The following is a 25,715-nucleotide window of genomic DNA, read 5'->3' on the forward strand; positions in this document are numbered from 1 at the left end:
CGATTATCTCAATAGATAAAAAAAAGGCTTGCAATAAAATTCCATATCCCTTCATGTTTAAAACTCTCAGTAAACTAGATATTAAAGGAACATAACTCAATAAGAGCCATCTATGACAAACCACAGCCAACATCATACTGAATGGGCAAAAGCTGAAGGCATTCCCCTTGAATACCAGCTATTTCTTTAGCAGCTCAAGTTTTGAGCAGCTTTTTTGTCTGCTCAAAACTGTTATACCCATGTGACTGTCCTTAGTATACCTAAGTGTTTATGTTTGCAAAAAAAAGTATATTGTTACTGCCTATTTTATTGTACACGGTGGCCTATGAAGCATTTCATCATGTCTTTACACATTTCTCAAATAAATCCACTTTTAAAATGTAAGCAAATGTCTTTTAAAAAAGTTTTAGAATTATTTTTTCCAGAATTATATTTTTGGGGATTTTTATGTTTTGGATTTCAATATGGAACTATGGTGTTCAGGATTGTGACTCAAACCCCATTCTACCTTATTCTTTTAAAGGAGGTAGCAAATGATGGTGAAATAAGCACAAGTTTGGGAAAGCTATGTTCAAAGTAGGTCTCTGCCTCTTACCATAAGAGCTCTGTGACCTTGGGCAATTTAAACTTCCCAGAACCCTGGTTTCTAGATCCAATAAGTGGGGATAATACTTACCTTTTGAGAGTTGATTGGGGAATAAAATGGGATGATGTAAACAAATTAACTGGCTTATAACAGGTGCCCTCAATAAAGGGTACCTTCCCAATTAAAGAAGTTAAGGAAGCCTTAACTATCGCAAGAGATTTGTGTTATATGAAGGGGCTTGGTTAGTATCCAGGGACCCATTACATCATCAAATTCTCCCGAAGTGAATTCAGTCTTTACTTCCTGTTTTTGGGTCCTCAGCCCGGAAGCTGATCTTTGATTTAGTAGCTGAGGAACACAACTGAGATAAAAAAAATTCAAGATGCTAGAAGCAGACCCTATCAAATACAGGAAAGCTTTGTGGTGTTTGGTTTTTACTTTTTTAAGTAAAAACAACTTTATCCATTTTTGAAAGTACGAAATCTATTTAAGTTTATTGTGACAAATAAAAACACTATAGAGGCTCAGTATGGTGGCTGATGCCTGTAATCCCAGATCTTTTTGTTTTTTTTCTCTTTTTTTTTTGAGACGGAGCCTTGCTCTGTCCCCCAGGCTGGAGTGCAGTGGTGCGATCTCGGCTCACTGTAACGTCCGCCTCCCGGGTTCAAGCGATTCTCCTGCCTCAGCCTCTTTAGTAGCTGAGACTACAGGTGCGTGCCACCACGCCCAGCTAATTTTTTGTATTTTTAGTAGAGAAAGGGTTTCACCGTGTTAGTCAGTATGGTCTGTATCTCCTGACCTCGTGGTCCACCCACCTCAGCCTCCCAAAGTGCTGGGATTATAGGCGTGAGCCACCGTGCCGGCCCCCAATTTTTTTTGTCTTTTAGTAGAGATGGGGTTTCACCATGTTGCCCAGGGTGGCTTAGAACTCTTGAGCTCAAGCAACCTGCCCGCCTCAGCCTCCCAAGGTGCTAGGATTACAGGTGTGAGCCAACATGCCCAGCCAATCCCGGATCTTTGAGAGGCTGAGGTGGGAGGTCGTTTGAACCCAGGAATTTGAGAGCAGCCTGGGCAACACGGTGAGACAATACAAAAAATTACATAAATTGGCCAAGCCTGGTGGTGTGCGCCTGTAGTCCCAGCTACTTGGGAGGGTGAAGTGGGAGAATCGCTTGGGCCCGGAAGTTCTAGGCTGCAGTGAGCTGTGATAGAGCTGGTGGCATCAACCCCAGCCTGGGTGACAGAGCAAGACACTGTAGAGGCATGTGAAGAAAATATTTATAGTGTGTTATTATCCCACCCTTCCCCATAACCCTGAGGTAGCCAAGGTTAATCATTTGGAGTATATTTGTCTTTTCCCTGCACTTTTATAGAGTATATATAAAGGAAAATGAGTGTTTACTTATCAGTCTAGAACTTGCTTTTGTAGTCTAATGCTAAATTAGGAGACTTGTCTTCCCGCAAAAGCCTCTGCAAACGTGCCCTTTGGGCTCAAACTGTCTTCTCATTTAGAGTTAGGAATGCATGCGCTGGTCCTGACCATAATCACAGTTCTTTGGAATGGTTAACCTGTTTTTCACAAATAGTAGAGCACAGCAGAGCTGCCTTTTCAAGAACTGTCTGCAGCTACTGGTAAACAGGCAGCCCGAGCTTGAGGTTGCCGTGTTTTGACTTCTGTTGGGTTCTTTCCTTAGAGCATGCATAGTGAAATAAAAACAACAGGCTCATGGCACGTGACATGACAACACCATTTGCTGACATTTTTGTCTTTGGAACCTACTAAGTCCTGAGCTCCCTAAGGTCAGAAACCAGGGCATCTTCCCATATACCCAGTGCCCAGCAGTGGCTAGCCCTAAGTAGAGCTTAATTAGCTCAAAACAAAGGGTGTCAGGTTGGAGCACAGTTTAAACAATCTTAACCAGATTTAAGGCTAGTAGATTTAGCCATTCAGGAAATATTTATGGAGGGCCAGCTATGAGTGAGGTGCTATTCTGAGTTCAGGAAATGAGCTGATGAACATGGTAGACTCTCACAGAGCTCGTAGTATACTTGGGAAGGCAGACAAGACAAAGAAGTGCTGGAAAGAGAATAGAACAGTTGATGTGACCAAACTGTGGCCAAGGCAGACTTCTCTGGAGAAAGAAAGGGCATTTAAGAAGAGACCAAAAGTTGAACAGGAGCCATGTGGGAGAAGGTCTAGGGGAGTGAGTATCCTAGGTAGAGCAAGCAGCCAGGGCAAAATCATGGAGTAGAAAAATACTGGATAAGTCTGGCTTGTTAAAAGCCTAGCAGCATTGTGATGAGGGCAGACAGTGGAGGCAAATATTAACTGGAATTGTGAATAGGGATAAAAATTCTATGTGAAGTTCTAAAGTGATATTGTCCAATAGAAATGTAACATGAGCCATATATGTAACTTACATTTTTTTTCTGCTAGGCACATTCAAAAATGCAAAACATAACAAGTAATAATTTTAACAATATATTTTGTTTAACCCAATATCTAAAATATTATCATTTCAAATTGTTAGGTGATTTCTGACAGAATTTAAAACAGAATTACCATTTGACCCAGCAATCCTATTATTGGGTATATACCCAAAGGAATATACATTATTCTACCATAAAGACACATATACACATATGTTCATCACAGCAATCACAATAGCAAAGATATAGAATTAAACTAAATGCCCATTAACAATAGAATGGATAAAGAAACGTGAGGCCAGACGTGGTGGCTCACATCTGTAATCCCAGCACTTTGGGAAGCCAAGGCTGCAGATCACTTGAGGCCAGGAGTTCGAGACCAGCCTGGGCAACATGGTGAAACCCCGTCTCTACTAAAAACATAAAAATTAGCTGGACGTGATGGTGCACACCTGTAATCTCAGGCACTTGGGTGGCCAAGGCACAAGAATCACTTGAACTCAGGAGGCAGAGTTTGCGGTGAGCTGAGATCGTGCCACTGCATTCCTGCCTGGGTGACAGAGTAAGACTTTGTCTCAAAAAAAAAAAAAAAAAAAAAAGAAAAGAAAAGAAAAAGAAAATGTGGTACACATGCACCATGGAAAATTCTGCAGTCATAGAAAAGTATGAGATTGTGTCCTTTGCAGCATCATGGGTAGAGCTGGAGGCCATCAGCCCAAGTGAACTAACACAGGAACTGAAAACCAAATACTGCATGTTCTCACTTGTAAGTGGGAGCTAAACAGTGAGCACATATGGGTATAAAGAAGGGCACCACAGACCCCCGCACCTACTCAAGGGCGGAGGGTGAGAATTGAAAAACTGCCTACTGGTACTATGCTTATTACCTGGGTGATGAAATAATCTGTATACCAAACCCCTGCAACATGCAATTTACATATATAAAAACCTGCACGTGTACCCCTGAACCTAAAATAAAAGTTTAAAAGAAATTAATTTGTATGTTGACCTTGTATCTTTTGACATGGATGAATTTGTTTAATAGTTCTAGTGGGTTTTTAGTAAATTCCTTACAATTTTGTGTGTGTGTGTGTGTGGAAAATTATGTGGTGTGCCATGAAAAACAGTTCTACTTTTTTATCTCAATCTGGAGAATTTCATTTCGCTTTATAGTATCATTTATCTGGCTAGTACTTGCAGAACAGTGTTGAATAGAGTGTTAAAAGTGGAAATTGGCCGGGCACAGTGGCTAATCCCAAAGTGCTGTAATCCCAGCACTTTGGGAGGTCGAGGCAGGTGGATTACTTGCAGTCAGAAGTTTGAGACCAGCCTAGCTAACATGGTAAAATTTCGTCTCTAAGAAAATACAAAATTTAGCTGGGCATGGTGTTGCACGCCTGTAATCCTAGCTGCTCGGGAGGCTGAGGCAGGAGAATCGCGTGAACCCGGGAGGTGGAAGTTGCAGTGAGTCATGATTGTGCCACTGCACTCCAGCCTGGGTGACAGAGCAAGACTCCAGAAAAAAAAAAAAAAAAAGTGGAAATTTATGTCTTGTTCCCAAACTTACAGATAAAGCACTCAGTCTTTCACCATTAAGTATAATGTTAGTTGTAGGTTTTCATAGATGACTTTTTGCAAGACTCAAAATTTTTTGTCTATTAATGTACTGGGGGTTTTATCACAATGAGTGTTGGATTTGTCAAATGTTTTTGTTTATTGAAATTTTCTTTTTTGACATTTATTCAAGTAATGTATATTATCTTAATTGACTTTAGGATAGTGAGCCAACATTGCATTTGTGAGAATAAAATCTTACTTGGTTGTAGTATATTAAAAAATTTGTTATCCACATAAAAATTAATGAGGTGTATTCTTTTTTGTACTTAAGTCTTTGAAATTGTATATTTTGTGCATATCTCAATTTGCATTTGCCATACTTCAGGTGCTCAGTGGACCCATGTAGCTAGTGGTTACGTTAGTGGACAGCGAGACTCCAAGATTTCCAAGGAGGAGTTCTCCCAACTCACATGGCCTCCTTTGTGCCTGTGCCTTAACAGTCTGTCAGATGAGCTTGCTCTTGGGCTTGCTCTTCTATTGGGATGGATTTCATGTTCCACCATTAACGTCACTCTCATTCCTAAATGAGTGCTTGGGACCCCACCACTACAATCCATCCTGACGGGTTGGTCGGTCTTTCCAAAGACCCTGAGATTGGTTCTTTTGGCATTTCACAAGATCCAATACTTGGTAAACAGCAGGACCAGCTATGTCCTCCCTAGTTGGTCCCTGGGGAGTGGCTGGTCACTGAGCCCGACACAGTTCAGTCTCTGGGAAAGGGTGATTGCCTATAATCATCCCAAACAACTGTGCTATTTCTGAAAAATGCCAGGGTAAAACTTTCCAAAGAAACCACACAAAAGCCACCAGAGAAAGGGAGAGGCCAAGTACAACCTGCTCTCATTCTTACTTGTTATTCTGTCTGCATTACTTGGGGCGAAAGTCACAGGGCTTTGCTTACCCTTGTCTCTTTTCTTGACCATGTTCAAAGATATGCCGTCCTCATAGTCTAATGTTTCATCCCAAGCATCTGACACGTGTCAGACACAATTCAAGATGCTGATGCTTACAAATTTGCACAGGGGTAAGCTTGTGCAATCAGCTTTTATATCTTTTTTCTTTTTATGTTACTGTTTCTCTCTCTCTCTTTTCCCCTTTCTTTTCTTTTCTTCTTTTCTTTCTTTCTTTCCTTCTTTTTTTTTCTTTTTTTCTTTTTTTTAACAAACCCTTGTGTCAAGGGCTGACTTTCAATAGATCTCACAGCGAGGGAGCTGCTCTGCTATGTACAAAACCCCAACCCAGAAACAAGTTGTTTACAAATGGGTCAGCATCAGGTTCCCCATAAACGTGCATTGCTTGATAGATAGATGAGGGGTCAGGGTGGCTTTTTATGTTAATATTTTGTATGAAATAGAGCTTGCATTATAAGTTTCAAAGAGAGAAACAGGAAAAAAATGAAAAAGATACTATTTTTTAACGTTTTCTATATTCCAGGCACTCAACATTCCATCCCGTTTCATCACGATCCTATAACATATTATCTCCCCATTTTATAGATGAGAACATTGAAGTTCACAGAGGCCAGCCTTCTTAATACGTAGAAGAGCAGTGTACAAGCTCCACTCTATGACTCCAGAGCCTGTGAACCTAACTACTATGCTTCCTGGCTTAGCGCTTGCTGGGACTTTGCACAGAAGACTATCATTCCCTGAACTCAGCGCTGGAAAATCAATTGCGTGACCCATTTCACCAAGCCGTGGCCTAGCAGAGCTTTGTTTCTGTCCCATTTGGTTGAGCAATGCTTATGCTGGATTGCAAAGGTGGAACACACTCCCTGGTTCCTCAGAATAGCCACTTCTCTTTGCTCCAACAACATTGGCTCCTTTGCTGCTGGACTAGTCCAGCAGATACGCCGATGAGAAGTTATGTGTCTGCTACCCATGGGAAAAGGACGTCTCCACCTTTCTGAAAAACAGCATTTTCAGCTTTCTCCTCTGGTGAGGCAGAGTGGGGGAGAACTGGAGCTTTCAAGTAGGGCAGACTTGGGTTTGCGTCCTAACCTCACTCCTTGCCAGCTGTACAACCTGAGGCAAGTGTCAGCCTCTCAGTTGCTTCGTTTTTCAAAAGTGACATAAGAATAGTCTCTGAATCATTGAGCTAATTAAGAGAATTTTTAAAAATTACATAAACCTACTAGCAAATACTAGTAGCAATGGCTCATGCCTGTAATCCCAGCACTTTGGGAGGCCAAGGAAGGAGGGTCACCTGAGGTTGGGAGTTCAACAGTCTAGATAACATAGTAAGGCCCTGTCTCTTACAAAAAAAGTTAAAAAGTTAGCCAGGTGTGGTGGTACATGTCTGTAGTCCCAGCTACACAGCAGGCTGAGGCAGGAGGACCAATTGAGCCTGGAGGGTTGAGGCTGCAGTGAGTCATTATCATGTCCCTGCACTCTGGGTGACAGAGTGAGACACTGTCTCAAACAAACAAAACAAAACAAAACAAAAACAAAAAGATATGATCATTACTGTCTCTATGGACAAATTAGTGTCTCGTAAAACACCAAAGCAATTTGCAATGAGCTGTTCCTAGTTCCTACCTCCCCAGCCCATCTTCAGCTAGACCTGACGTCCTTCTACTGTGAAGCTCTGGGAAAGTCTGGAGCTAAGGCCATTAATTTCAAGTCTCCCTGGACCACCTTAAAGCCAGGAAACTGATCCATCCCACACCTGCCTTCTTTTCTCTCTTATTTTCCATAAGACCTCTCACTCATCACTGGCCCACCGTTGGCTGGCTTTCTCCGCCTCAGCATTTCACACTGTGGGTTACCATGTGGCTGGATGTGCTATGAGGAAAACAATTTCACTTCCTTTAAAGTCTGCCATTTTTAAATAGTAACACCCTGGCCACCCAAATGAAAAAAGTGAGGATTTTCAAAAGGAAAGAAGGAAAGGAACAAAGAAGGAAAGAAAAGAAAAGAAAAAGAATTATACTCACACACAGTTTTCAGAGGGCAATTTAGGATCATCTATTAAAATGTATTTTCTCATAAGAAACTATTAAGAGCAGACACCTGTGTGGGTGATCCCGGGGGTTGGGAGTAAGGAGTGGGAAGAAAGCTTTCTTTCTTTCTTTTTTTTTTTCTTAAGAGGTAGGGTCTTTCTCTGTTGCCCAGACTGGCCTTGAACTCCTGGTCTCAAGCAATCCACCCACCTTGGCCTCCCAAGGAGCTTTTCTTTTTACCTTGTATCCTTCTGTACTCTTTAAATATTTTGCCATAAACATGTATTTATTTTCTTATATTAAAAACAATTAACTAAAATGAATAAATACATTTCTCTGATCAGATTTATTCTATGGAAACATTTGTTCAAAATATATAAAGATATAATAAAAAGGATGTTCACAGCAGCATTATTTATTACACTAAAATAAACTGGAGAAACTTAAATTCCATCAATAGACAAATGGCTAAATTAGTTATGGTTCATCCATTCTGTGACTACTCTGTAACCATTAACAGATAACAAAGTTCGTCTATATGGAGGGACAAAAGTATACACCAAATGTCAAAGAGTAGATTTAAAGCAACAGATGGAGCATCATGCCATTTTTGGAAGAAGAGATTATATATTAGTATATGCAATATCCAAAGAAATAATACAAGAAGAAAAGCATTCCAAGCTACTAACACTGGTTCTTTGTGGTGGGTTCCACTGTGGCAGAATTTTACAAACTTATATATTCTTATGATATTTGAAGTTTTTACAGAGAGTGTGAAGCAGGAGGAAAAGCAGGGAAGTGAAAATAATGTTTTAATACTGTCGGAAGTTTTAAAAACATCACAGTGTCAACTTGGATGATTATGGGAGAGGAATAAGGGGTATGCATCAAATGCTGGGTGTGCAAGATGATGCACGCCCTTGTAACCGCATAACCCCATTAGCGGTGAGCAGCAGCTAGAGAGCACCTGCCACCTGCTCATCTCTATCCATGGGGGCTCAAGTTCATGACAGTATCTCTCATGGTCTTCTTGAGGGATAGCCATTTTCTTCATAGATTCTAATAAAGAAATTCAGTGTGCTTTTATATGGATATACTTATAAGTGAAATGATAACTCAGGAATAATGTCCAAGCCCCATTCTTACTAGATGAAGGTAACATGATCCTAGCATGATGAAAACATGTGTGTTCGGATTTTCTTATAAAAGGGAGAAGAGAGAAATGGATTTATGTGGAAATTAAGAGCAGGAACTAACTGATATTTTCCAAGCATAAAGTAGATTCTCAAGGCATCCTCTGTATTGTTCTCTCAGCATCTTTGAGCTGTGAATGTTCCTTCGAAGACCTTCCTCCCAGAATAAGAAATAGGAAATGTTTAATGATTTCAAAAGAACATATTTTTTGTGTCTTCTTTTTAAGCACTGAAGGACCAGTAGCCAAAATACATAAGTGCATAACAACTTCGTCGCATTTCAGGAAATAACTCCTTGCATTGAGGTGATGTTCAATTAATATTTGTTAATTGATTGAAGGAATAGCAAGTAAAACCAAGTATGCAGCAGAAAATGTTATTGTGAACCCTATGACAAAACTCTTAATGGAAATGATTTGGAATAAGATTTCCAGAAAAATTGGTAGGTGGATAAAAATCTCTTGACAATGAAAATGTAGGTTAAAACTAGTCTGCTCAAAGTGTTTAGCTGGTAGATAAAGAGCTCCTATAAATTAAATAAAATACTAATAAACTTATAGGAAAATGAGCAAAAGGAATATAAATATTTAAGCATATGGAAAGATGCTTAATGTCACTATAACAACAGAAATGCAAATAAATTATACTTAAGTACTATTTTTTAAACCCCTATCAGATTAGCAAAGATCAAAACGTAAGATAATGGTGTTGGTGAGGTTTTGAGAAAACAGGCTTCTCACATGTGGCCCTGGGGAATGTTCATTGGTACAACTTCTGTAGAGAGTAATTTGCTCGTAGTCAACAAAATAACAGATGCAAATATCCTTTGACTCAGCAATTCCACTTCTAGAAATGTTTTCAACAGACTGGAGCTTCTCAACCTCAGCATTATTGACATTTTGGGCTGAATAATTCTTTGTTGTGAGTCTGTTCTGTGAATTGTAGGATATTCAGCAGCACCCTCAGCTTCTACCCACTAGATGTTGATTGCACCCTCCTCCCCACTTATAACAACCAAAAATTTCCCCAGGCTTTGTCAAATGTCCCCTGGTGGGCAAAATCACCTTTGGTTGAGAATCACTGTTATAAACATATTTATGGAAAATGACACATCTACAAGGCTATTCATTTCTCATTGTGCAGAATAACAAAAAACTGGAAATGGACGAACCATCACTAAAGGAAATTTTTCATGCATGCAATGAAGTATTATGCAACCATAACCAGAATGAAGAGTATCTTTGTGTATCCATGTGGATTAATCTCCAGGATACATTGTTAACCAACTAAAAGAAAGGTTAAGAAGTGTGTGCAGAGTATGTTACTACTATTTAAAAAGGAAGGAAAGAAGAATGTTTATTTGTATTACAAGTATTTGTATAAAGTATTGTTGGAAGAATTTATAAGAAATTAACTATCATGGTTGCTGTGATGTAGGACAGCAATGTGACTTGGGACAAGGATAGGAGATTTGTTACTGCATAACATTTTGCAACTTTTAAAAAAAAATTATTGAAATGTGCCACATGGCAAAACCCCGTATCTAAAAAAAATTAAAATAAAAATAAAATTTTGTGAATGTATTATCTCTTCAAGAATTAAAAATTAGTCTACATTTTTCACAAGATTGCCAAACAAAAGTGACTATTAACACACAGATATGAAGTCCAGCAGGCACAGAGGCAAGGGGACAAGGATTCATTCCAACAGCAGTTAATTATGCATTAGGAACCAGTTATATCAATCTGAAACATAGTTGGAAAGCAATGTGAACAACACTAACTTCATGTTATTGAGGTTTACAATGAGCTTGTTTGGAATTGGAACAGCCTTTTCTTGGATTCAGAGAAATTTGGGTTCAGTTTGTGGCAGGAGGCTCATTTGCTTGCTGTGCTCTGGCAGAACGTGGGGGCCTGAGATCTCTTTTGATCATCTTCCCTGCTCCTCTGTGCTTATATCTATTAATGGCAAAAACCACAATTACTTTTGCACCAGTCCGATATCTTCAAGTGCCCCAGACTCTGCACATCACCTCTGTATCTCCAAATGTCCAGTGGAGGTTATTACATTTCACTCTTGAAACTACTTAAAAGCAAATTATAATGAATCATGATTCACACTGCTATCCCAAGGATTCAGTGCTCCCAGGCTTCAGTTTGCAACCTAGCCTGGCAATTTCCACCATACCTTACTTCCCTCAAATAGTATTGTCTGCTTAATAGTATTCTTTCAATTGACTTATTTTTTCCACATAAACAAATTTATTCTAGGAGGAAACTGTAAACCACCACCATAAATTTTAAAACACTTATTTCAAATATAAATTGTAGTAGATACATAACTATTAAAGACATGTTAAAACCAGATTTGTCCATGTGTCATCTTGTGTGCTTCTGGTAGTACCCCACTTTGGGAAACACCACATTGGGTCATTGTCATGGAAGTGGCCTCAACACGGATTGTGGAAAAGGGTGAGGTTTGGTGTTAGCACCCTCAATCTCCCTTTCTGGGTCACTTCGCTGGGCTAATATTTTCCTCCTGGTACTCCTTGTATTACCACTTTGGATATAGCGTTCCCAGAATGTTATTCCCAGAAAAGGCTCAATAAGTGGTCGATGCTGTTATTAGTTGTTAATCTGGAACACTAGCTAGTGCTGAGGTGGATACAGCCTCTTTCCTTGTCAGAGGCCACCCCAGGAACAGATTCTCAGGTTTACAAGCCCAGGAACTCATGTTTGTCAGCTTACAGAGTCCAGGTGAATGGAAATACACTCTGCAAAGTCACCAAAGACTGGTGAATTCACAAACTCACAGCGAGAAGCTGGCTGAGATGCTTGCAATCATGAAGGTAAGTGGAATTACCTTCTTGCAAAACATAATTCTACTTAGGTAACCACAAAGATATCAGGAAAGGTCTCACTAATGTGTAGTAGGAGCGAAGTGTAGGGAATCCTTACATCCTAAGGCATGCTGTTGCCTTTACACTTTTCACTTTGCTTCCTTGGGAAAATTACTTACTGTCCTCATAGCTCCATTGCTTCCTCACTAAAACAAAATTTTACTTTTATCTCGTTCAAAGAATTGTAAGCAGGAAATGAGAAAATACTTAACAAAGTGTTCAGTCCTCTTCTTGTAGTAATGCTAACTATTGTTTTTTTTTAAAAAATTGTTGCTGTTGATGATATTTGTGCTGTCTTTCGGGTAAGTCTGCTGAGCAACCTGGAGCAAGCCTGCTGGTCCCGACTCAATACCTCTATTGGACTGTGTTAGAAACTCACCAAAAAATCCTTGCCCCAACTCTGCCTTTTCAGCTTCTATTATAAGACTTATCAGACCCAAACAAGCTTAGATCTGAAAATGTCCATTGAAGAACATTTAATCCAACTTTTAATATTTGTCCTATATGTGTAACCTAAATAAAGATACTTAGCTTCTTTAAACCTCAGCCTTCTCAAAAATTACATGGGGATAACAATAGGATAACATAATGAATGTGGGTATTGTGAATATTTATGATATAAGACATATAAAACACTTAACCCTGATGCTCTGAAACATAAAGATAACTCATTAAATATTGGCTGTTATTATTTCAGATTTTATATTGGTTACACATGAAATGTCCGACTTGATTTTCAGGGGACATTCTTGGGGTCATGCTTGTATTTTGACAACATGCTTTCTCATGAGCCACATAGTTATTAATCACCTTAAAGGTGTTACTTCCTGAAAAGGTTTCTATATGTGGCTAATCTCCATCACTTTTTGTGAATTCCTGTTATCATTGGCAGAGATATCCAATTTCCACTTAAAAAAAAATAGAGATAGGGTGTCACTCTGTAGCCCAGGCTGGCGTGCAGTGGTGCAATCATAGTTCACTGCAGCCTTGAACTCCTGAGCTTAAGTAATCCTCTCACCTTAGCTTCCCAAATAGCGGGACTATAAGTGTGCACCACCATGCCCAGCTAATTTTTTTATTTTTTGTTTTTGTGGAGATGGGATCTCACTACGTTACCCAGGCTGGTCTCAAACTCCTGCCCTCAAGCAATCCTCTCACTCTGGTCTCCCAAAGTGTTGGCATTACAAATGTGAGCCAAGTTTCCACAGTTTTGAACTGGAAGAGTCTTTAGAAATCATTCAGTCCAACTTTATAATGTTAGAGATGAGGACAATGAGGCTTCAAGGTGACTTTCTAAATTGACTCTTGTCTTTTCATTTCTACTATTCAATTTACACCCTGAGGAGATGGGTCACAGAGTTGGAAGATACCTTGTTGATCCCTGAAAGTCAGGGACAGGCCAAGGGACATAGGGTTCTGGGCAGTTGCCCTGCCCTGCTTCAAGCAGAGAACTTCCACTTCTTTCTGTTTTATATGTGGGGATAGTGATGACTTGTATAATTTTATATTAAAATGTTTTTTAAAGTTTGAAAACGCACTGATCCAGCCGAATCCTTTAATTTTAGGACAAGAAAGCTAAATCCCAGAGAGAACAAAGAATTAGCCAGGTGACTTGGGTCCAAATCTCTTTTCTTTTTTTTTTAAATTTTTATTTTTTAATTTTTTTATTACTATACTTTAAGTTCTAGGGTACATGTGCATAACGTGCAGGTTTGTTACATATGTATACTTGTGCCATGTTGGTGTGCTGCACCTATCAACTCGTCAGCACCCATCAACTCATCATTTACATCAGGTATAACTCCCAATGCAATCCCTCCCCTCTCCCCCTTCCCCATAATAGGCCTCGGTGTGTGATGTTCCCCTTCCTGAGTCCAAGTGATCTCATTGTTCAGTTCCCACCTATGAGTGAGAACATGCGGTGTTTGGTTTTCTGTTCTTGCGATAGTTTGCCGAGAATGATGGTTTCCAGCTGCATCCATGTCCCTACAAAGGATAGAAACTCATCCTTTTTTATGGCTGCATAGTATTCAATGGTGTATATGTGCCACATTTTCTTAATCCAGTCTATCACTGATGGACATTTGGGTTGATTCCAAGTCTTTGCTATTGTGAATAGTGCTGCGATGACCATACGTGTGCATGTGTCTTTATAGCAGCATGCAAATCTCTTTTCTGTCAGGTTGTTTTGTTGTTCCTTGCTCACCTCATCCCACTTTTCTGGAATTGCAGCCTGAGAATTTCAGTGTTATAGGCCCTGTCTAAAATTAAAACTAACTTCTATGGAACAGTCAAAAGTGGCTCCTGTGACACCTTCTTGTATTTCATTTGCTCCTTGATAAGGTGTTTCATGACCTAACCCAAAGAACTCATTCATGGGAACCTTTCAGACCACCCCCACTCTGTGACGTCAGTTCGAGGATTCAGCTTTTGCAGAGTAGGAGACCCTCTGGCACCGCTTAAATCCAACTATGCAGGTGGTGGGTTCGTCTACATACATGTGACACTGACTTTAAATCAAATCATCTCACCTATGTGTAAAAGATTACACATTTTGCCCTCTCTCTCACTACAACATTCAAAATGGGGTACTTGAAAATCACAACAGTGTAATTCTTTTGTTTCTATTAGTTCCTTTTTAGAAGCATAATCTTCTCTAATGGTTCTGCTAACAAATACGGTGCCGCTTTTTGTGGCCCATGCACTGCTTCTTCAATCTCTTTGGAAGATGATCCAGCAACAAATGATCAAGACCAGAAAATCTTCTTATCCTGTGACACAATTATCCTATTTGGGGCACTCTATCCTAAGAAGCTGATTTTTAAAATGAGACAGCCCTATATTATGTTTACTATTTTTTTTTTTTTTGGTGTTTTCATTATACCTGGAAACACTCTGAATGTTGAACCATAGCTAACAGATAAGTTCATCTATTCCCCCACGTATGTGAAATAGATAAGCATGTTCTTGCAATGAACTGACTCAACCATTAAAAAATCATATATATGAAAAATGATTACTTTGGAGGCAATGTAGATATATGGAAATACATTTACATAAAAGAATAAATGGAAAAGTAGGATATAAAATTGTCATGCATTATGATTATAACTCTGCAAAAGATATGTCTGCACAAGAGAAAAGACCAGTGCTGACACAGATAGTAAATTAATGCCTTCAGACCAGATTATAGAAAACATTCTGAAAGTACTTGGTTCATTAATTTTTTTGACAATATGAGGATCGGAAGATTCCTTACTCTGTCTTGAGATCAATCAAAGCTGATTTAACTCAATTCTAATTTGGTTTCAGTCTTTGCTGCTACAGTTTGTCTGAGCTCAGTGTTGCTCCTGACCCAGGTTATACACCAGGCACTTTCCTATCAAAACATGGAGTGAGATGATTCTGGACAAAGTACCCCCAGGAAGAAGGATGCCACAAGAAAGTTAAAATGTAAGACAACTGAAGAACAATTCATAGGATGGGACACTACACAATGGCCCAGGAGACCACTGCAGTAGACTCTACCTGGCTTCCTGGCTGGCTTCTATTCTTGGCCATTGTACAATCTGCTGACCCCAAAGCTGTCAGCTCACTTCTAGATGGATGGAATCACCCCCACTGCTTCAATCTTGGAAACTTTTCACTGGGGTTGGAATAAAATCCAAACTCCTTGCCATGATCCACAAGGGCCTGCAGAGTTTGGCTTCTGCCCCTCGTCTTGTGCCCCACTCTTGAACTCTGCATGTTCAAATCTCTGTTCTTCACACAAGCCAAGCCTTTTCCTACCTCAGGGTCTTTGTTCTTGCAGTTCCCCCTGCCCAGAACGCCCTTTCCCATTTCTTTATTTAACTAGTTCTTTCTTCAAATTTCAGTTTAGCTATAAATTCCTTCTCTGACCACACTTCCTCCCAGTTCAGCCCCAGTGGCTGCCTGGTCTTGCCATAGAACCTACCACATTATCTATCTGCCCTAGGCAGTTATACACTTGCTTGCTGTCTGTCTCATCTCCTGGAATGCAAGCTATTGGGTTGGTGCACAAGTAATTGACCTCAATTAAAACCTCAGTTACTTCTGCACCAACGTAAGACACCTGCCTCCATTACTTACCACTGTGTTCCTCACATCTAGCACAGTGCCTGGCACAGAGCAGCTATTTGCAAAATGTTTGCTGAACAAATGACTAAATCTAAATGTACCAAAACAGAAGCATTTCCTTGATACAGAGTCAATAAAAAACAGACAAACAAACAAAAACCCCAAAACCAATAATAATAATAAAAATTTGGCACAATATACGAAGTTTGGGGGAAAAAAACCCTATAGTTGAATTTTTATAACAAACAGTTATAATTTCTGTGACTTTTTAAATATCAAAAAAGGAAAAATACAATGAGAAGCCTGCTTATAAATACCTTTAGGTTAATAGGAATTATATGGCAACATAAGACGTAAGAACCTGTATCTAGCTCTTATTCCATTAAAATACAGAAAACTTTTACTGAATTTCAAGGAACTGAACAGACCATTGATCCAAAAGGGGACTTTTATATGCATGGGAAGGCATTACAGACCTGTTTTCTCCTCAGGATCACTTTTAGTGAGGCCTCTGAGTGTCATGAAGCCAAACCCAAACTGACCTCTGGATGAAAATTATTTCCTGGAAGGTCTACTTTTTCCAGTAGGTCTCATAATTCACTGATGAATGGAGGAACGTATTATCAGTTGGTTAAGAAAATGAGGGTGGAATGAGGATTTACTATTTGGTTCATTAACATTTGAGAAGAGCTTTAGTACAGTTTTTTGTAGAGATGATTTCCGAGTTTGATATTTACATATCTTGTTTTACATGGAGCTTGTAGTTCAAGAAACTGAGCTCTTCTTTCTTTCTTTCTTTCTTTCTTTTTTTTTTTTTTTTTTTTTTTGAGACAGCTTCTTGCTCTGTCGCCCAGGCTGGAGTGCAGTGGTGCGATCTTAGCTTACTGCAACCTCCGCCACCTGGGTTTAAGCAATTCTCCTACTTCAGCCTACCAAGTAGCCAAAGTACAGGTATGAGCCACCACACCTGGCTAATTTTTTGTATTTTTAGTAGAGATGGGGTTTTGCCATGTTGGCCGGGCTGGTCTCGAACTCCTGAGCTCAGGCAATCTGCCTGTCTTGGCCTCCCAAAGTGCTAGGATTACAGGTGTAAGCCACTGTGCCTGGTCTGAAACTGAGCTCTTCTGCTTTCTTTCAGACTGAGTGAGAAACTAAACTCTCATGTTTATAGTATTTCTCTCTGGCCTATTTTTACTGCAGAAACTGATAAATGGGTGTACAGTCCCTGAACAGTAGGAATCAAATCTAATGTTATTTTGAGAAAAGAAGCTGTCAATACAATAGTTATCTCCATAAAACATTAACCTCACATTACACAGGTAAAGATCAATTCATGGCAACACTCCATTAAAACAGATGGAAACTGTGCATGTCTCAATTGCAAAGTACTTTGCTTGGGCCCTTCCTTGTCTTTGTGTGACTAGACAAGACCCTAATTTTTAGCTTCCAGACGCTTTTCTGAATGCAACATGAGTTATGTGACCTTCATTCATTCCCCAGATATTTACTGACCACCTATTACTACTAACCAGTGCCCAGAACTGTTTTAGATGATGGTGATACGGTGATGAAGAAGACAGTCAAGATCTCTGCTTTCATGGAACTGCCCTTCCAGTAGATGGACAGACAGAAATTAAACAGGGAAGCAGATCCAGAAACCTAACAAATAAGTGCAGATACTAACGTATCTATGTGCTTTGGAAGAGGTGGGAAATAAATCAACAAACAGAATTAGCCAGACAAGGTGATGCACTCCTGTAGTCCCAGCTAGTCGGGAGGATCGGTTGAGTCTGAAAGGCAGAGGTTGCAGTGACCCAAGATTCCGCCACTGCATTCTAGCCTGGGTGACAGAGCAAGACCATGTTTCAAACAAACGAGCAAACAAACAAACACTCCTGCAAAAATCTGGGGTGTTTGAGACAGTGGGAGCAGCTAATGCAAAGATCCTGCATCCTGAGAATGAGTGCCATTTTATGTGTGTGTCTCACTTGTCTCGCCCTAGTCCTGGCCCTGTACAAAGGCCCTGCAGGGACCTTGAGCTTTGAGTGCCTATGGTTCAGGAAGAAGGCAGATGTGACAGAGGTACATACAGGGAGTGTGGTGTGAAGTGAAATAAAGAAGGCAGGCTGGGACCACAGGATGAAGGGTCTTGTAAGTCATAGTTGAGAATTTATTTAAATACCCTAAATAACCATGGAGGGCTTTAAGGTAGAAAGTAGTATCTGATTTAAAATTTTAAGGTTCATTCTAGGTGTTGTGTGGATAATAGACGGTAAAGAGCTTCAAATGTCAGCAGGAGCCCAGCTGGAAGACAACTGAATGACATGGGAATGAAGAAAAGAGGGTCCATGACTTCTCAATGTCTCAAGCAAAAATGCCTGGGTAGTTTTAAGAATATTATCTACATGGCCAGGCATGGTGGCTCATGCCTATAATCCCAGCACTTTGGGAGGTTGAGGCAGGAGGATTGCTTGAGCCCAGGAGTTTGAGGCCTGCCTGGGCAATATAGTGAGACTCTGTCTCTACAATTTTTTTTTAATAGCTGAGCATGATGGTGCATGCTTCTAGTCCCAGCTACTCAGGAGGTTGAGGCAGAAGGATCACCTGAGCCTGGGAAGTTGAGGCTACAGTGAGCTGTGATCACACCACTGCACCCCAGCCTGGGAGACAGAGCAAGCCTCTGGGTCAAAGAAAAAAAAAAAGAATATCATCTACAGAGGGTTTAGCTGTAAAAGGCAAGGAAGGAAGGATAAGACAGGGCAGAGGAAAAAGGAGAAAAGAGTTGATTAATTCTCCTAAAAAGAGTTGAAGGCTGGGACCTGGCCCTCCTGCTGGTTCCTACATGTGCCTCTCTGACCTAGCACTTAAAATTCCATCCACCTGAATACCTGAATCTTCCTCTTCCTTGTTCAAGGATAGGCCATACACTACTGCCTCCAGGGAGTCTTTGTTACATGTTCCTACACCCAGTAATCTCCCTTTTGAAGTCCTATGTCACTTGCCTTGGTGTCTATTATTTGGGCATTGAACCTTTTCTATTTGAGGTTCATTTGTGTCTCTAACCTCTCCAGCCGAATCTATACCTCATGTCCTTACTCCCTCCTTTCTTTTCTCCCTTTCTCCTTTTATTCCTTCCACAAATGATGCATGAGTGAATAGTGTGTGCCAGACACTCTTGTAGACACTGGTGAGGCCATCTTTATCAACTTGGGTGCCTGCTCTCATAAAGCTGATAGTCCAATGGAGGGTGAGGTGGGGAAATGACATGAATACATCGTTACATTAACAGATGAGTAGTTACAACTTCAGCATGTGCTGTGAAGAAAGGACACCTGGTGCCATGGTAGAACAGGACAGGAGGACATGACTTAGTCTAGGGACATCAAGGAAGGCTTTCCCAAGTAAGTGACACTTAAAATGGAGGCTTTAACATTGAAGAAAACCGGGTGTGGTTGGATCCCAGAGATGAGAGAGTGAGACAAGAGCTGAGACAGACGAGACCATGTGGTAGATTCTGGTAGTGTCCATCCTTAGGGCAATGGGGAGAGCCGCTGGAGGGACACATCAACTTCTGATGAAGGTCTTCAGGACTTGACTACAGTCACATGTGAAAAGCTGGTGCTGGCTGCCATGTGGAGGATGAAGTGGCAGGCAGGGGTGAAGCGGGTGCAGGGAGGCCATGAGAGGTGGTGGCAGTCCCAGGTGAGAGATTCTGACAGCTTCCACTAAGGAGGTGGCTGTGGGAATCTGGGGAGATTCTAGGGGAACTTTAGGAGGCAAAGCTTGCCAGGGCTCCCTCTCTATCTCTCTTTATTTTTATTTTTATTTTTTTGAGATGGGGTTTTGCTCTTGTTGCTCAGGCTGGAGTGCAATCGCACAATCTGAGCACTCTGCAACCTCTGCCTCCCGGGTTCAAGCAATTCTCCTACCTCAGCCTCCTGAGTAGCTGGGATTCCGGGCACCTGCCATCACGCCTGACTAATTTTGTGTGTTTTTAGTAGAAACGGGGTTTCACTATATTAGCCAGGTTGGTCTCGAACTCCCGCCCTCAGGTGATCCACCCTCCTCAGCCTCCCAAAGTACTGGGATTACAGGCGTGGACCATCGTGCCCGGCCTCTCTCTCTCTCTTTTTTTTTTAAGACACATAGTGGGGTTTCTTGAAGTGAATGAAGACAAAGATTTGTCCTGGGGCATATGTGGAAAGTGTAGAGGTCCTAAAATAGTTCATTGCAGAAGACCCATTTGGCACAGGGTACCAATTTTCAGGACTGTCCTTTCCATTGGGGACTTGTAAAAAAAGTGACCTCCATCTTCTTAAAAGGAAATAAGATCATGAAGGAATGTTTAATTATTTTATTTTATTTTTAAGACCAGGTCTCAGCCTGTTGCCCAGGCTGGATTACAGTAGCATGATCACAGCTCATGGCAGCCTCAACCTCCTGGGCTCAAGGGATCCTCCCACCTCACCCTCCTGAGTAACTAGGACTACAGGCATGCATGCACCACATCTGGCTATTTTTTTTTTTTTTTTTTTTTTTTGTAGGGATGGAGTCTCACCGTGTTGCCCAGGCTGATCTCAAATTCCCAGGCTGAAGTGATCCACCCACCTCAGCCTCCCAACGTGTTGGGATTACAGGTGTGAGTCTATGTGTCTGGCCTTGCTTAATTATTTTAAAAACATAGGTCGGGCGCAATGGTTCAGCATTTTGGGAGGCTGAAACAGGCGGATCATGAGGTCAGGAGTTTGAGACCAGCCTGGCCAATATGGTGAAACCCCGTTTCTACTAAAAAAATACAAAAGTTAGCCGAGTGTGGTGGTGTGCACCTGTAGTCCCAGCTACACAGGAGGCTGAGGCAGGAGAATCACTTGAACCTGGGAGGCAGAAGTTGCAGTGAACTGAGGTGGCACCACTGCACTCCAGCCTGGGTGACAGAGCAAGACGCTGTCTCAAAAAAAAAAAAAAAAAAAAAAAAAGTAAATAGTTTTTTAGAAGATTGCACAGCATTATGTAATTTACACAAAATCACACAGATCATATGTGACCTAGTCTTTGACCCAGATCTGATGCAGAAGCAGTGTTTTTGACCACTAGGCAGTAATGCTTTCAAAAGCAAGGAAAGGTGACCATCTCCCCACCTACCACCTTTAATTTAGAAAGGATGCTTGCTGCAAGCAGGAGATGGTTCTGTTGCTAGATCAGACTGCACGCTAAAGGGAAGAGGCCGTGAAGAGTGGAGACCCTCACCCAGATGCTGACTGGAATGGTGATCATAACTGTTTCTCTGGTTCCATGTAAATGATAATGACTCGCACATCATAATGTGCACAGCACACTTGATCTCTAAGGTGGAAAGAGTCAACAAAACAGGAGAATGTTTCCAGTTCTCCAGAGGGGCTTTCAGAAGATCAAGGTGGTGCTTGGGCAAAATTGTGAGTGATAATCACCTTACCATGTAGCAATTGGTAAGAAGCTTAAAACATACTTTTCTCATGAAATACTCAACATCACTTGAAGTAGGTAGTGCTGGGATCCTTACTTTACAAATAGGACACAGGCATAAAGAGGTCAAATGTCTGGTCTGAGATCCCACATCTAGAAAGTGGCCACAGGAGCCACACCAATCTATGATGCTTTATTCCCATCTAGGCTGCCTCTTCCATTCTGTGCTTACTCAAAGCGCCTGAGGTTCTTCACTTTCTTTTTACCACTGAAAAGGATCTGATATCAGTCATGTGCAACTAAGTATGCTGCTTAGTTGGTGACTACCTCTTCAAGGATCATTTGTTCTTAGGCTTGCCAATGATGTGCTGGACTTGGCTTGTACTGGCCTGAGGTAGCTAATTGTTAAATTTTCAGGAATCTGTGAACCAGCAGACTTCACATTGGTAGTTTAAAATGGGCCATGATGGGAGTATTTACACCAAAGGAATTGGCAAACACTATGAATCAAGGCTATCCAACAAGCCCCATACTCGGATTCCTAAGCATTTACCAGCACACCCATGTGCCCTTATCTCTCACTGCCCTCTGTTATAGAATTTCTGGCATCAGGGACTACTTGGAAAAAAATTGACAGGCACAGGAGAGACTCTGAAATCATGTCTGTCTGCAAGCCACTACCTGCCGAATCTATGCTTCTTTCTGGCTCACTGCTCCAGCAAGATGAAGGCGCTTCTTGGCCCCTCTGAAAACACTTGCACATCTCAATAGGAAAAACAGGCATCTAACACCAGAACTAAATGCATGTTAAAGTAAAAGCCTCAATCAATTAGTATTATAATGACAATAGGCATGATTTTTAAGGTTAGAATAAACATACTTGATTTATAGAACTACAGAATATGTTCTTGAGTATGTAGAAGGGTTATTTTTCATATGGTGTTATAAATTCATAGAATATGAGAATTGCAAGAATCATAATTTTACAAATGAGAAAAGAGAAAAACAAGCTCTGACACCCTAAGAGGGGCAATAACTGGCCAAACAGCTCATGATGCATGTATATCTACCCCACAAACTTGTATTGCCACAGAATAGAAGGAATCCAGGACCCTGATCTTAGCTTGACTTTGGAGAATCCTTGAATATCTCCCATAATTTGAAAATGAATTGTTATGACACCCTGCTAGCTTCTGTAGAGACGTGAAAGGGATACAAACAATGGTTAACTTTTAGTAGATGCTTACCAGATGGCAGGGCCTATGCTAAGTACCTAATACATTAAGTTGAATTGTTTGAGACTTCTAATACCTGATATTCGACCTGCCAAATCATTTCAAAAAGTTCAGCCTAAAGACATTATACCTCTGAGTCTTTGCCATCTTCCTATGAAATGGGTACTAGTATCACATCCATTTTACAGATTGAAAGTGAAGGCTTTAATTTAAAAATGGAAATGTTCTTCCCACAGGTGTAATGTTATTTACTTATGAGTAATATTAATGCACTCTTGTGTACAAATTGGTGGCCCTAAACGATGTAGTATACATAAGACATGGACGATAATAACTCACATATATTACCTGTTTCAAGGACCTTGGATAAATTTCTAATTAATCAATTTCTATAATAATTAAGTAATTAAAGAAATACTTTTAAAATGTTATTTATAAGTGTAAAAAAGGCATTAGAAAACAAGAAATTTGATGTTTGGACATGTATTCTCTGTATCTTACATGGAAGTATCAGAAACTACAGCCTAAGGCTCCCCAGAATGAAGTAATTGTCTTGGAATTTTTCATCATGCTCAGATAAAGAAGTAGGGTGATTTTACAACCTTGTCTACTTGCAAATTATGACCAATAAAATTCTGAATTGAGGCCATCTGGTTTTGTGATTATTTGCAAATAATATTGAGCTGAATTCACAAACAGTTCACAAATAACAATTGGGCTAAAGAATTATTAGTACTAACTAAATAAGATGATACTATGTTGAATCAGGAAAACAAACTGGTGAAAACTGTAAAATGGGCTTTGGAAAAAATATTTAAAGGTACATGACTGTTCTTTCAATATGAAACAAAAACTTCAAATGTTCCATTCACAAAAAAGCATTGAGTAATGCCATGCGATTTATTAGCTCTACATGATAAATCCCCCAAGTTCACAAACTGGGCTCCCGGCCACCTGGCAGAGGCCTCGCACATAATTCCATGTGTTTTCTGATTGACTGGTAAATTGTTATCAGTAAGAGTCTGATAACAAGACAAGCAATTCTTTTCACTTTTAAAGGGCAGCACTATTTTGCCTGCAACTTTTTTTTTTTTTCTGTAATTCATCAAAGACATGCAACACCTGCAACTTTAAAAAGTGAGGCATCCATAGACTCTATACCCAGCCTGACCTCCTTTGGAGCTCCACCTCATGAAATGCTTTAAAGCCTGGCATGCCAAAGAATCCCAAACTCATGCCTCCAGCTACTAAGTCAGACTCCAACAAAGAATCAGAGCACTTTTGTTTCTAAGTGACCATCAGGCACCTAATATTATTTTCCCTTCAGTAAAATATAAGTGATAATCCTTGTCCTACCCCACTAATGATGTAAAAATAATATAACCATACAGTAAGGAATCAAACACGCTTTGAAAAATTGCAGCATAGGGCTAAACAAGAGCCACTGCATAAAGCAAAGAAGTTTTAAAGAAGAAAGGGATCTTGAAGGTTGTTATTTCCAGTTTTTTCCTTTGATAAAGAAAGAACCTGAAATAGGGGGTAGACATTTGTCCAGATTGGATCACCTACTGAGAAGTAGTTTGGTCTCCTGACCCTTTGTCCAATGCTTTTTCTACCAAACTACATTATTAGGATTATTCCTGTTGCTTTTGTTATTACTGATCTTAAAGAAGCATGAGACTATTTTGAGATACAGAGACAGACTGACCTAGCTAAGCAGCCATACTCTTCTGGGTAAGAACCGCTGGTCTGCACTGCAGAAACTTTGTTCTTAATAAACCTAGTGTCCTAGGAAGTCTACCAAGAGATGAAGAGACTTGCCATTGTGCCTTACAACTTTTAGACAATTAAATGCCTGGGGAATCTTATTTCAAGATTGGGCAAGTGATGAGTATTGAGAGAGACAGAGTTATTCATGAAAACGTGAACACGGAACCCCAAATTTAATCATTCTAAACACCAGTTTCTTCCACTAAAAATAAGCAAGCTGGGGTAGATCATCCCATCGAATGCTAATGTTGTATTAATCTAAGTTTCATTAAATTTAGTATGTTTCATTAAATTTGGTATGTTTCATAGAAAGTTCAAGTTTTAATGAATCATAATACTTGCTTCCTAAAATGTTATTAATAATTTAAAAATCAAACATAATCTTGCACGGGGAAAAAGCTGATGAACATTATATTTCCAGTTTTTAGAACTGAAATTGCCTCACACCACCATTTCACCTCTTGACCGCTCTCTGCATTCTCCTCTGGTTACTTTTACTGTACTTTTTATGTTGTTACAACAAGCATGTTTGTGTTTCCTGTATTCTGTTGTATGCTATGTATATACTTTTGCATTAGCCCAGTCCAAACATAAAATACTATGCGAAAAAAGACAAATGAAACTGCTCACATACCCCATGACGATCCTCAAAGTATGCTAGGCTGGCTTTGGTTAACACAAAGAAGCGGACTTTAAAGTTCGAGGGAGAAGTTCTTCTCTTTTGTTGGGATTTCTTGATGAGCTGTTCTTCCAGGAGGATAAAGTTGTTCATGATCCAGTTCTTGAAACGTGATGCACCTTGGGCATCACCTCTCAGCACAACCAAAGGGAAGAGTTTTGGGGCAAAGAATGCAATGTGGAGGCAGTTGATCTTCAGAGAGTTGCTCAAGGGCAACTTGCCTTCAACGTTATCTTTCTATCAACATTCAGCCAACATAGCTGAGCTTCTCCTCTGATGTCAAAGGCCATAACCACATCCTTTCAAAATTCACAAAACGAGGAAGCATATGTAAAAAATACATACAGGCTTTGCTATATGGCTCAAAATGATATTTGAAAAACTGTAGACTCAAAATTATGGTAAGGATTACAGTTTAATCTTTATAGTTCCTGGTTTAAGCCATCCAATCCATCCAGCAGTTAAAACATGTAGCACAAGGGGTAAGGACAATGCGTGGTTTTGCTTACCATGATATACTCGGCAACCATCACAGTGCCTGACACATAAAAAAGATGTTTAAGAAAAATTTGTTGAATGGATCTTCGCCAAATTGGGTTGGACAATTAAAAGAGGTAAAATGAGCACAAAACCCTCACACATTAAAACGAAGAAATATGTTGCTGAAGTTTATTAGTTTTTAAGATTTAAATTAAAGCCCACAGAAATTTCTCAATGCTACATATAGATGATTGCCTTTCTGTCCTGACATTTTGTGAAACAGTGAAAAATAAGCAAATCCTTCAGAATGGCATAATAAACAAAGTATATATGGGCTTTAAAAAC

At 40.1% G+C, this 25,715-nt stretch overlaps 1 protein-coding gene across 1 annotated transcript in view; it reads right to left on the reverse strand.

Annotated features, from left to right (window-relative positions):
* Window positions 1-25,134, reverse strand: part of ITK (IL2 inducible T cell kinase) — a 74,964-nt gene extending 49,830 nt beyond the window's left edge. Inside the window, exon 1 of the mRNA XM_008015137.3 lies at window positions 24,846-25,134. Within this exon, the coding sequence (XP_008013328.1) occupies window positions 24,846-24,983 (138 nt within the window). The 5' untranslated portion in view covers window positions 24,984-25,134. The remainder of the gene's footprint in view (window positions 1-24,845) is intronic.
* Window positions 25,135-25,715: the final 581 nt, after the last annotated feature.

The sequence above is a fragment of the Chlorocebus sabaeus genome, chromosome 23, assembly GCF_047675955.1.
Source record: "Chlorocebus sabaeus isolate Y175 chromosome 23, mChlSab1.0.hap1, whole genome shotgun sequence".
NCBI classification, from domain to species: Eukaryota; Metazoa; Chordata; class Mammalia; order Primates; family Cercopithecidae; genus Chlorocebus; species Chlorocebus sabaeus.